General features: G+C 56.6%; 1 protein-coding gene and 1 long non-coding RNA gene across 3 annotated transcripts; one reads left to right on the forward strand and one right to left on the reverse strand.

Annotated features, from left to right (window-relative positions):
• Positions 1–100: 100 nt before the first annotated feature.
• LOC138731895 (acidic leucine-rich nuclear phosphoprotein 32 family member B) lies at positions 101–8,958 on the reverse strand. Of its 2 annotated transcripts, none has more exons than XM_069878182.1 (7): positions 8,838–8,958; positions 5,478–5,627; positions 4,894–5,016; positions 3,742–3,940; positions 3,183–3,301; positions 2,709–2,763; positions 101–1,914 (listed from the first exon to the last, which is right to left on the reverse strand). In XM_069878182.1, exons 1-7 carry the CDS (start codon positions 8,889–8,891, stop codon positions 1,826–1,828), a joined length of 789 nt encoding a protein of 262 aa, XP_069734283.1. In that variant the 5' UTR covers positions 8,892–8,958; the 3' UTR covers positions 101–1,825. The 2 variants fall into 2 exon arrangements, with proteins under 2 accessions (XP_069734283.1, XP_069734282.1); XM_069878181.1 differs by having other exon boundaries at positions 3,183–3,304.
• On the forward strand, positions 8,072–12,069 carry LOC138731933 (uncharacterized). Its single transcript, XR_011339232.1, has 3 exons — positions 8,072–8,160; positions 10,787–10,938; positions 11,985–12,069. It is a non-coding gene; the product is annotated as an uncharacterized lncRNA (long non-coding RNA).
• Positions 12,070–13,035: the final 966 nt, after the last annotated feature.

The following is a 13,035-nucleotide window of genomic DNA, read 5'->3' on the forward strand; positions in this document are numbered from 1 at the left end:
GTGGGCACTGCTGCCAGAAGAGCCTCAGGAAAAGCTTCCCCCAACTTGCCCCGCGCGTCCCTGCAGCGGAGGCAGCAAAGATGATGCGTTCATTGCAATGGATTTTTAAAAACTGAAGTCTTTATTAGAAGTTTTATCCAAATTTTGTAACAAAAGATACAAAAGGGCTGGAGATCCTTATTTGTGGGACTAGAGTGTGACCAACCAAACCGGACAGTTCCTAGGCTAATATAAAATCCATACAATCTGCTAAAAATGCAGGGAAAAATTAGAAGTAACTGCCGCTCTGAAATTTCTCTTAAAAATTCCTTTAACATTTATAAGTTACTCAGTTTGCATTTTACAGGACTAGTTCTTCTCCGAATGGTTACAGCTACTGTACAACGCGAGAGACAACAGCAAGAACAGAACAAAGCAACAGAAAACTCGGATGTGCTGCAACACACCCCACTCCTCCGACGGAACCGCCGCGAGTCTCGCCTCCGAGTGCCGGCAACGCCGCAAAGTGCCAGTGCGTCTGCACCCGTGGAGAACCCCAACGGCAGGAGAACAGCAGTGACCCCCACCCCAGCTCCCCAGCACCCACTCACCACCCCTTGGGATACCACGGGGCTCTTTCTCCCCACACGGGCACCTCCAGGCGAGGGAAAAGTGGGCGAGGGGGTCGGAAAAGCTCCTACACCCGGCTGATCCCCCCCCTTTCCCCTTCCAGCCAGCGCAGGGTGGGCGGACGCGTGCTCCCACAGCCCCACCTGCGCTCCCACAGCGCCCAAACACGAGTGGGAGAGCAAGATTTCTGCTCAATGCGCTTCTCTCCACGCTGAGAAGAGGAGGAGGAGGATGCGTACACCAGGCTGGCGCCGAAGCAACTGTCCAGAGGTGGTACTGGCTAGCAGAAGGACCCTGAGAATATATAGGCTAACACGGTCTCCCGGGGAACGCCGAGTTAGGTGCATCACAGTGATACTGGCTGAACGTGTTCTGTACAGTGCGAAATGGAGTTTGACAAAGTGCAGTAACCCTTAACCTGCTAGTTCCTATCATTCCCTAAAGGCAGAGCCACTTACAAGGGTGCCGAGAAGCCTCAGCACAGCAAAAACGCTCCAGTCGCCAAAAATCAGAGCGACTCGGATCTCCAAGTCAACTTTATCAGGTGGTCAGCGGGAAAAATGTTCCAGTTTCTAGAAAAATAGGAAAGCAAGTGCAGGGCTACTGCAAGGTGCATCGGCAGGGGTGCCAGGTCTTGCAAGCAGCCACCCCCCCTCTCCCCAAGGCGCCAGGCACCCCGAGCACTAACGCATCTTCAAGCAGCTCCAGAGCTCACGTCACCGCTATTTCTCCTCAGAGAGACCGCAGCGATCGTTCGCTTTGAGTCCGTCGCGATGAACCAGATTGGCACCCACGGCTCAAGCTGGCTCAGATCTTCAGAGCTGGTTTGAAGGCACGCGGATAGCAAAGACGCCTTCTTTGCTGGCGAGCTGGGGCTCGGGGTCCAGTGTGGTGAGGCCAATTTCAGACACAAAGATACCCTAGAGGAGGAAATATTTTTTTTTTTGCTTTTTTTTTTTTTTTTGCAAACTGCTGCACAAACGACAGAACGGAGAAAGCCTTTGGTCATGAGATACTTGTGAGAAAGTGAGCCTTGTATGGAAGATTCCCCTGAATGCCTACAGTATTCTACATCTTAAAAAAATATATTGTGGACGCTGCAGCCATACAAAGGGGGGAGGAGTGGGAGACAGGGATTTACAGTCTCACACAGACACAACGGGGAGGTTAAGACAAGCACAGTCAGAGTCTGTAAAACTGATTGGGCTCGCTCGGATCAGTCATCCTCATCGTCCTCTTCGTCTTCTGGATCTTCCTCTCCTTCATCCTCTAGATTTCGTTTTCTCTTTTCGCCCCGCGGAAGGTCTGTAAAAAGAGGCGAAGCGTGAAGCTCTGTTCAGTCTTGCGGAACAGTATTTGAGCTGGGGCTTCGAGCTGCGTCAGCCACAGCTTTGCTGGTGAGCAAGCACAGGCTGGACTGGCACCATTACAGAGCTGACATCCACCCTACCCAGCTTCTCACGACACCCAGAAAAGCCTGGACTAGCATGAGATGTGAACTATTTTCCATGCCCTCCAAGCATCCCGCATTTCCACAGCTGCGTGAAAAGAGGCTTTTTTGGTTGAGCACCCCCAAAAACGTAGCATCTGCAGAAAGCAGTCACTCCTGACCGAGCTCACACGCGATCACGTGAAGTCACATCAGCCGCTGCGTTCTGTCAACATCCACTCAGGTGTTTCTAGTTTGAACCTAGACTCGAGTTAAGCAGCTCAGGTCTGCCCCAAGACAGGAACCTGCCTCTCCAAAAGCGTTTCCTCATACACAGTTCCGACATGAGCTCCTGTAACAGAAGCTTTGCTCCTGCACTATCAATTCAGGCTGCACAGAACTTCTTTCCTAGACAGCTTCTCCCTTTAATACCTGGCAGATATACCCAGCCTGCTTGGTATCAGCCCATCTCCCCACCACCACCACGGGACTCCCTGTTTTCAACTGCTATCCCGTAGTGAGTCACAAGCAACAGCTTCTCATCAGCACAGACGCTGCTCTTTCTATCAGGGAAAAGCCGCTGGCAGCAACAGCACTGAGCTAAAGCTTGGGAAGCTCCAAGCTGTTGAGGCAGCTTTGCAAGCACTCAGTTTGTTAGGATTCAACTCACCGTCATCAGCTTCATCTTCTTCATCTTCCTCACCATCTTCCTCCTCGTCTTCCTCCTGGAATCAAAACAAGACATTTTGTTGCAAGAACCACAAGCAAGGTGTAATTCCACAGCAACACCTTCCTTCTTCTCTGCTCCCACCCTCCTAAAGCCTCAGGCTAGCAGGTAGGAGCCGAGCCGGGAGAAGCTGTTGGCCTCTAAAGAGCTTGTTGCATCCCTACAAATGAGTCTGTACAGCTCTATCGCTTGAAGCCACGGGACGTATGAGGCCAAGCAATGAACAAGTCTTGACCAGCAAACTCCGTGGACCACGAGTCAACAGGTGCACGGGAAGAGCTGGAGTGTGTGGCAGCACTCCCCGGATCTGCCCACGGAGGCATCTGGGCAGATGGGTCACCAGATCAAGGGGCAAAAGCCCAACCAACCACACCAACACGGTGCTCCAAATGCATTCCAAAAGACAGAAAGCCTCACCTCATCATCTACTCCATCCTCCTCCTCTTCACCTTCCAGATCATCATCTTCATCTTCTTCGTCATCAATGACTTCTTCGTCCAAATCGTCTTCCTCCTCCTCGTCATCCTCTTCCTCACCTTCTACCAAAAGAAGGAGATGAGTGCTATGGTTTTTAAAGACTCACATCTCCAACGCCAATGCTATGTGAGCAACAGGCAGGAACTACAGGCACTCACAAGGAGTGCAGGCAGCAAGCCCTGTCAGCCTGCAGCACGTTTCATTTCTCAGGCAGCCCGCGAAGGAGGAAGTGGGGGTACCTCGACAGCCCCGATGTCATAGAATCATAGAATGTTTTGGGTTGGAAAGGACCTCAAAGCCCATCCAGTTCAAACCCCCTGCCATGGGCAAGGACACCTCCCACTGGATCAGGATGCTCAAAGCCTCATCCAACCTGGTCTTCAGCTTCACTTGGGTGTCAGCAGCCAACTTATCACCACTGTTTATTTAGCAACACAACCACGTAGAAGAGGAAAAGGAGCGGTTCTCCAGGAAGAAACCAAGAGGAGAAAATCCTCACCTTCCCCATTCTCATATTCATCTTCCAGTCCATCCCCATCTGCTTCAGGGTCTGAGTCAGGGGCTTCCTCATCATCAGCATCGAATCCGTCCAGATAGGTGAGCTGGGGCAGAAGGGTGAACACACTCTCCCGGTAGTTGATGAGCATCGTCACCTCACAGTTGAAGAGGTCCAGACTACGCAGGTTTGGCAACTTTTTCTGCAAAGATCAATTTGTTAAGTTATTGACAAGGTGACACTGTTTGAAGACCAGACAGAATCAGAGCACGGCTATTTGGCTGCCCAGAGGTGGTACACAAAGATTTTTGCATGTTTTACATGCACCACGTGGTCCTCAGACGGAGAGAAGTTATTGCTCTTGCCAACTTGTAGGCAAAGATTTCTTTCCAGCTCCTCTGTCCCCGTTTCTCCTCTTTGGAGGCAGCTTACTCCCTTCTGAAAGCGGTGGACTGTGAGCACAAGCCCAGCTCCCCCAGCAGCAGGGATCACCGAGCTGGATTCGTCCCATCCAAGGCATCAGGCAGAGCACAACACAAGCCCGTGCGTTTCCAGCACAGCAACTCTCCTGGCTGGGCCATCGCACCAGGTCAAGCAAAGGAGGAGTAAAACAGTTTCCAGCTTGCTCTGGAGGGACCAAAGTCAACAGCTACTGAGACCTTTCAGCTAGGGAGTCAGTATCACAAGGCAAGTGCTTTCTTTGTGCGGTTCGGACGCAACAGGAACCCCCTGCAATGCAGGCTGTGACAGCACCAGGGCAAGATGGTCCCAGCACAACAGCACCTCAGGACTTATGCAACGGGCACTCTCACTGGTGTCCAAGCAACTCATCTCCATGACACTCCAGGTGCCACCTACCTCCAACTGCATCCGACCCATTAACGGTCCTTTCTCAGATGGACACTGAGCACTGCATCCACAGTTTTACTCATCCAGCCCAATTTCATGCTTCTTTTAGCAACTGGCTGCTGGTTTTCCAAACAGAGGAGCCATTAACTATTAGCCCAGCCTCAAATTGGACCCACTCATCTGTTCCCATCAGAACCACGAAGTGCTGTTGGAACAGTTACCAAGACATTGGACTTGTGCTGCACAGACTCGGTCCCCAAAGGAAACAATATCATCCCTCAGATTCCAGCACAAGCTTCCACTCACCAAGGGCTCCAGGGTATTGATGTCTTTGATCTTGTTGCCGCTTAAATTCAAGTGTGTCAGGTTAGGAGTTCTCTCTGCTAGAACTTCAAGGCCACCAGAAATCCTGTTATCACTCAGCTCCAGCTGTCAGGAGGGAATATCACATGGTCACAAAGCATCTCAGCTTGCAACACGCCCTGAGAACCCAACTACAGCGGGCACCTGCACTCCAGAGCCTTTTAAGATCACGAAACCCTTTTCCCACAGTAACACAGCACCCCTAGCCACTTCTGCACAGCAAGACAGAAGTGGACATGTCCCCTCAGTATCTTCTAAACTCCAAAATATTTATGAAGTTACTGAAGCTTCTGGCAGCGGTACAACAGCAAAAGCAAGGGAGGAATGATGCTAAACACTTTATAAAGAGCTCAAAAGCTTTTTGTTGGATCCTAAAAGCCACCTCTCTCACTTCTCAGGCATAGGAAAATGTAAAATCAAACAGCTTTTTTTCTAGCAAACGCTGGAAAAATAATTGGCATCAGGGACAAGGCAGCAGAAGCCTCAGAGCAATGGCTGCTGGAGATGGAACCCCAGGTCTGACTCACCTTCCGGAGTTTGTTAAGTTTGGGGAGATTGGAGACGGACAGCAAGTTGATGTTGATCATGCTGAGGAACTCCAGATTCTCGAAATCTGAAGAGAGACCAACGATCTTCCCATCGTCTGAACGGCAGTTATCAAGAACCAGCTCCTTCACCTGCCAACAGAGACACCCTGAGCTGCCATCGACCTGGCCAAGTCCCATCTCATCTGCCAGGTGGACACGGGGCAGCGTGACTGCTCCAAAGGCCTCCTCACTCACATCAAGAGACACGCAAAAACGCAAAGTGAAATAACTCTGGTGAGGACACAAGGCGAGAACCCTTGTGGTGGTGAGGACCTCACCCTCTAAGGATGACACACGACCACCACCCCATAACAGGCCCCGCAGCTCCGTCCAGGCTCCACCGGCGTCACAAAGAAGCATTAAGGAGCTGAACCATGCGGTTACATCAAGACATTTCATGCACAAGGCATCCAAAAGCTTTCAAAGCCACGTTTCAGGCTTCACAAGAGGCCTAACAAGGTCATCTGGTTTTGCCCCCTTCAACTCTCTCCCCAGCGCTGCTGGGGTGCTGGAGAAGCTGCCTCCAGAGGATTCATTTCCCTCTGACAGCCTCGGTGCAGAAGTGACATCTGACCGGGCAGGTCTTTGAGCAGGTCTCAACCTCGGGCTCGCAGAGCAGGACCACTGATGGCATCAGAAACCATGACTACCAGGTAATTCAGCACCGAAATCCCCCTCCATGGCATCAGGACCACAAAACCCCAGCACAGAACTGCTCGCCCCAAACACCAGGAGAGTAAGTACACCCGGCATCCCCCTCTCCCCCAAAGCACAGGTTACGGCAAAGCCTCAGCTCTCACAGCCCACTTCCAAAACTCACTTTTACCCCACACCTACTTCACAGCAAGACGCAAAAACCAGCCTTGGCCAGAAGGCTGGTGACGCTCTCCAAATTCCTCCATCGCAGCGCTCCCATTTCACCTCTCTCGCTCACATCAGCCAACTTAGGGAGGCATTTTAGAATCCCTTTTGCCTTGCTGGCAGCAGTTCCCAGGCCGCTGTGCCATCTCGCAGTATAAGCTCCAAACGAATTAATGCTTAGAAGTGGCATCCCTGCTCCGGGCTGCGAGCTCTGGGCTCAGCCAGGAGTTCTGGAGCTGAGCTCCTCCTGCTCCCAGCACCCCAGATAAGCCTCCAAGCTCCAGTTCCAGGAGAACGGAGGCTCTGTCCGCACGGTGGGTGTAGAGGTGGCCCAAGCCACGGTGTCATCACTTAGTTGGTGGGGTCACAGCGACGAGCCCAAAGGTTTTCAGGTTACGGACTAACCTGACCGAGACCAGCGTTAACCTGAACCAAAGGCCTGGAGCAAGCGTCCCAGGCGAATGAAGCAGCCAGGCTGGCTCACGGCAGCTGTGGTCACCGGGCAAGCACTTTCCGCTGCGAGCCGGTGGCTCCGGCTCCTGGTGTCAAACCAGCAGGGACCAGCTCCAGCTCCTCAAATCGTCCTCATCCAGCTCCTTGCCCTCCTGCCCAGCAGCTTTAACCTCGACCCTAAGTCCCCCAGCTCCCAACCCCAGCTCCTTGCCCTCCTGCCCAGCAGCTTTAACCTCGACCCTAAGTCCCCCAGCTCCCAACCCCTTTGGTCCCAGCCCCTTTGCCCCTCACACGCAATGTCCCCAGCCCCGTGATGGCCACATGCGGCCCCAACGGGAGGGCAAAACCCCACCAGGGGTCCCACGGCCCCCCACGTCCTCAGTGGGTCCTGGGGGGCACCTGAGCCCAGACCCTAGGCCGGGGGACTCAGGGGGACCCCTCAGCCCTGTCCCCAAACCCTGAGGTGACCCTCAGCCCTGTCCCCAGACCCCGGGGGGGACTCGAGGGGACCCTCAGCCCCATCCCCAAACCCTGGGGTGACCTTCAGCCCCATCTCCAGACCCCAGGGGGACTTGAGGTGACCCTCAGCCCCATCCCCAGACGCCGGGGGGGGACTCGAGGGGACCCTCAGCCCCATCCTCAGACCCCGGGGAGACTCGAGAGGACCCTCAGCCCCGTCCCCAGACCCGGGGAGGCTCGAGGGGACCCTCAGCCCCGTCCCCAGACCCAAGGAGGCTCGAGGGGACCCTCAGCCCCGTCCCCAAATCTGAGGAGGCTCGAGGGGACCCTCAGCCCCGTCCCCAGACCCCGGGGGGGACCCGAGGGGACCCTCAGCCCTGTCCCCAAACCGCAGGGGGACCCTCAGCCCCGTCCCCAGACCCCGGGGGGGACTCGAGGGGACCCTCAGCCCCGTCCCCAGATCTGAGGAGACTCGAGAGGACCCTCAGCCCCGTCCCCAGACCCGAGGAGGCTCGAGGGGACCCTCAGCCCCGTCCCCAGATCTGAGGAGGCTCGAGGGGACCCTCAGCCCTATCAAAGACCGGGGGGGCGATTCGAGGGGCTCCTCAGCCCCGACCCCAGACCCGGGGCTGGGCGGGGGGGGTGACTTGAGCCTCAACCCCAACCCCGGGGGGGGCGGGGGGCGCCTCGAGGGGACCCTCAGCCGTGTCCCCAAACCCCGGGGGCCCCCCCCGGCCCCGCCCCGGGCGCTAACATGGCCGAGCCGCCCCGGGAGCCCCGACCGCACCCGGTGGGGACGGGACAGACCGACAGACAGACCGAGCGGCCCCGGGCAGGGCCCGCTGAGCACGTGCGCGGCGCCATCGGGGAGAACGGGGTTGGGGGGGGGGGGAAGAGTTGAGGAAGAGGAGGGGGGTAAGAGGGATGGGGGGGCAAACTGGAGGGGAGGCAAAATGGAGGAATAGGGGTGGCAAAATGGAGGGGAGGGGGGGGAAGAGTGGGGTAAAGGGGGGGTTAACAGGGGAGGGGGTCAGGAGTTAAGGGGGAAAAGGGGGTCAGAAAGTAGGGGGAGAGGATAAGAGTGAGGAGAAGGGAGGTGAGAAGGGGGTAAGAGGGAGGGGGGGCAAGAGGGGGGTGGTAAGAGGGAGGGAGGGAGGAGGGAGGGTAAGAGGGAGAGGTAAGAGAGAGGGGGGAGAGGGTAAGGGGGAGAGGGAGGGTAAGAGAGGGGGAGCAGGGGGTAAGGGGGGGAGGGAGGAGGGGGTAAGGGGGGGAGGGTAAGGGGGGGGAGGGAGAGTATGAGGGGGGGAGGGGGAGTAAGAGGGGGGAGGAGGGAGGGTAAGGGGGGGGAGGGAGGGAGGGTAAGAGGGGGGAGGGAGGGTAAGAGAAGGGGAGAAGGGAGGAGGGGGGGAGGGTAAGAGCGGGGAGGTGTCCTCGCCGCCACCGCCCCCCCCCCCCCCGCACTTCCCGCACCACGTGCAGCCCCGGTGCCCCCGCCCCGCGCTGCTCCCCACGCCGCCGCCGCCGCACCTCGCTCGGCTTCTTGTTGCGCAGCTCCAGCGTCAGCCGCCTCTTCATGTCCATCCTCCCCGCCGCCCCGAGACCCGCTCCGCTCCCGCCGCCCCGCCCCGCTCCGTTCCCGCGCCCGCGCCCGCGCGCGCCGCCGCCGCCGCGCCCCGGCACAGGAAGGCGCCAACGGCAACAAAGGCGGCGCGCGGCACAGCGCCCCCTGCCGGCCCCGCCCCGCCCTGCCGCCGCCGCCCCGCAGCGCCCCCTGCCGGCCCCGCCCCGCCCTGCAGCCAACCGCCCCGCAGCGCCCCCTGCCGGCCCCGCCCCGCGCTGCGGCCCCCGCCGCCCCAGCGCCCCCTGCTGGGCGCTCCCCGCAGTGCAGCCCGGGGCCACGTCTCCATCCCCAGCACCACGATCCCGTCCCTGGGTGACACATTCCCATCCCCAGAACCACGTTTCCATCCTTAAACACGCCATTCCCATCCCCAGCACCATGATCCCGTCCCTGGGTGACATATTCCCATCCTCAGAACCATGTTTCCACCCTTAAACCCCCCAGTCCCATCCCCAGCACCACGATCCCATCCCTGGGTGACACATTCCCATCCCCAGAACCATCTCTGGGTGCCAGGTTCCCATCCCCAACACCTTATTTCCACCCCTACATACAACGTTCCCATCCCTGGGTACAACGTTCCCATCCCTGTGTACCACATTCCCATCCCCAGAACCATGTTTCCACCCTTAAACACCCCATTCCCACCCCCAGCACCACGATCCCATCCCTGGGTAACAGGTTCCCATCCCCAGAACCATCTCTGGGTGCCAGGTTCCCATCCCCAACACTGTATTTCCATCCCTACACACAACCTTCCCATCCCTGGGTACCACATTCCCATCCCCAGAACTATGTTCCCATCCTTAAACACCCCATTCCCATCCCCAGAACCATGTTTCCATCTCTGGGTGCCAGGTTCCCATCCCCAACATCTTATTTCCATCCCTAAATGCCATGTTCCGTCCCCAGCACCACGTTCCCATCCCTGGGTGCCACACTCCCATCCCCAGCACCATGCTTCCATCCTTAAACACCCCAGTCCCATCCCCAGCACCACGATCCCATCCCTGGGTGACACATTCCCATCCCCAGAACCATCTCTGGGTGCCAAGTTCCCATCCCCAACATCTTATTTCCATCCCTACACACAACCTTCCCATCCCTGGGTACCACATTCCCATCCCCAGGACCATGTTCCCATCCTTAAACACCCCATTCCCATCCCCAGCACCATGTTTCCATCTCTGGGTGCCAGGTTCCCATCCCCAACACTGTGTTTCCATCCCTAAATGCCATGTTCCATGCCCAGCAACATGTTTCCATCACTGGGTGCCAGATTCCTATCCCTGGAACCACGTTCCCACCCATAAACACTCCATTCCCATCCTCAGCACCCCATTCCCATCCCCAACACCATATTTCCATCCCTAAATACCACATTCCCATCTCTGAGTGCCACATTCCAATCCCTGGAACCACGTTCCCATCCTTAAACACCCCATTCCTGTCCCCTGCACCACATTCCCATCCCTGAGTGCCACTTTCCCACCCCCAGTCACCACCTTTCCACCCCCAGCACCACATTCCTAAATCTGGTTACCCCATTCCTATCGTCAGGCACCCCATTCCCATTCTCAGGTACCGCCTTCCCATCCCCAAGCATCACATTCCCGTCCCTGGGTTCTACGTGCCCATCCCCAGGCACCATATTCCCATCTCCAGCACCACCTTCCCACCTCTGAGTGCCTCATTCTCACCCCCAGCACCACGTTCCTCTCTTGGGGTTCCACCTTCCCATCTCTAGGTGCCACATTCCCACCGCCAGCACCACATCGACTTGCCTGAGTGCCTTATTTCCATCTTCAAACACCCCGTTCCCATCGCTAAACACCTTGTTCCTATCCCTGTACAGGGCCTCCTCTCTCAGACGCTGCTGAGATGGTACCCACCAGTGCTGAGGTGGCCAGGGAGATGGATAAAGCCAACAGTTGTGGGGCTTTCAGCTAAAGAGCAGAGGAGATAACCATGGACTGGTGATGGAACTCACTCCCTGGGGCTCACGAGGTGGGGCTGGGTGGAAAACTGGCTGGCTGGAGGGCCCAGAGAGTGGTGGGAAATGGAGTTAACTCCAGCTGGAGGCCAGTTCCAAGTGGTGTCCCCAGGGCTCAGTGCTGGGTCCAGCCCTGTTCAATGTCTTTATCAATGACCTGGATGAAGGCATCGAGTGCACCCTTAGCAAGTTTGCGGACGACACTAAGCTGGGTGGAAGTGTCGATCTGCTGGAGGGTCGGGAGGCTCCAAAGGGATCTGAACAGGCTGGACCGCTGGGCTGAGACCAATGGGATGAGATTTGACAAGGCCAAATGCCGGGTCCTGCACTTGGGGCACAACAACCCTGAGCAGCTACAGACTAGGAGAAGTCTGGCTGGAAAGTTGCCTGGAGGAGAAGGACCTGGGGGTGTTGGTTGACAGCGACTGAACATGAGCCAGCAGTGGCCCAGGTGGCCAAGAAGGCCAATGGCATCTTGGCTTGGATCAGAAACAGCGTGGCCAGCAGGGCCAGGGAGGTTCTTCTCCCTCTGGACTCGGCACTGGTGAGACCGCTCCTCGAATCCTGTGTTCAGTTCTGGGCCCCTCACCACAAGAAGGATGTTGAGGCTCTGGAGCGAGTCCAGAGAAGAGGAACGAAGCTGGTGAGGGGGCTGGAGAAGAAGAGGAGCGTCTGAGAGAGCTGGGGGTGTTTAACCTGGAGAAGAGGAGGCTGAGGGGAGACCTCATTGCTCTCTCCAACTCCCTGAAAGGAGGTTGTGGAGAGGAGGGAGCTGGGCTCTTCTCCTAAGTGACAGGGGACAGGACGAGAGGGAATGGCCTCAAGCTCCACCAGGGGAGGGTCAGGATGGACATTAGGAAAAAAATTTTCATGGCAAGGGTGATTGGTCACTGGCAGAGGCTGCCCAGGGAGGGGGTTGAGTCACCTTCCCTGGGGGGGTTTAAGGGACGGGTGGATGAGGTGCTGAGGGACATGGTTTAGTGATTGATGGGAATGGTTGGATGTGATGAGCTGGTGGGTCTTTTCCAACCTGGTGATTCTATGATTCTACGATTCTAAGGTCCCCCACCACGACATCGTGCCACTCCTCCCGGGTACCACGTGCAGGAGGGTTCCTGCAGGATGTTGGTGCTGCAGCCAGTGACTTCATTAAAAATTAAAACCCATCCAGAGAAATCTCTCTGATCAACAACCGAGTCTCCACATAAACAGGAACATGAGGGCTCACCGGACCAGCCTCGTGGTCCCTCATTGTCCCTCCTGGCAGGAGGCCACCGCCTTGCCTTGTATGGGAGGAAACGGCTTTCTGGGACATCGCCGTTAGCTTTTGCCAGTTGGCTCCAACTTGACCATTATTTTATTAGGAGCAGCGAAATGAAGAGGCGACGAGCAGAGGAGTTTGAGCTCCAAAGGGGCCAAACCCAGGGGTGTTTTTAAGAGCAGGTCAGGGACGCCTCCATGAAGAAAAACTGCATTAATCATGGGTGCATTTTTTGATGATCTCCCCACCTTTTGCTGACCACAGCTTGGTTTCTTCAGCCCAGCTGCACACTAGAGAGCTCCTGGTGCTCTGCCATGGGGCACGCAGCCGCGGGGCACCACACCAGTCACCTCTCTCCTTGATGTGTCCCTAAGGAGTTCCCTCTGAAAAATCCAGTGCTGAGATGGGCAGATGCTGCGGAGGACGAGATGTGTGGTACGAGAATCAAGGGATCAGGGAGAGCATCCCAGAGCAGGGACAGGGCTGGGGACAAGGCTCAGAGCATCCTCTTACTGCCCTGTCCAGGTTGGTCCCATCCCAATGGGTCAAGCAGCAAGCAGCCATTAGACCCGTGGGATCCTTTAGGTTTGAAAAGACCTTTAAGAAGGAGAACAAGTCTTATGAGGAGCAGCTGAGGGACCTGGGGTTGTTTAGCCTGGAGAAAAGGAGACTGAGGGGAGACCTTGTCACTGTCTAGAGCTCCCCGGCAGGGTGAGGTGGGTGTTGGTCTCTTCTCCCAGGTAAGAAGCGATAAGATGAGGGGGAACGGCCTCAAGTTGCACCAGGGGAGGTTCAGATTGGACATCAGGAAAAATTTCTTCCCAGAAAGGGTTCTCGGGCACTGGCAGAG

Source organism: Phaenicophaeus curvirostris, chromosome 28, assembly GCF_032191515.1.
Source record: "Phaenicophaeus curvirostris isolate KB17595 chromosome 28, BPBGC_Pcur_1.0, whole genome shotgun sequence".
Taxonomy (NCBI): domain Eukaryota; kingdom Metazoa; phylum Chordata; class Aves; order Cuculiformes; family Cuculidae; genus Phaenicophaeus; species Phaenicophaeus curvirostris.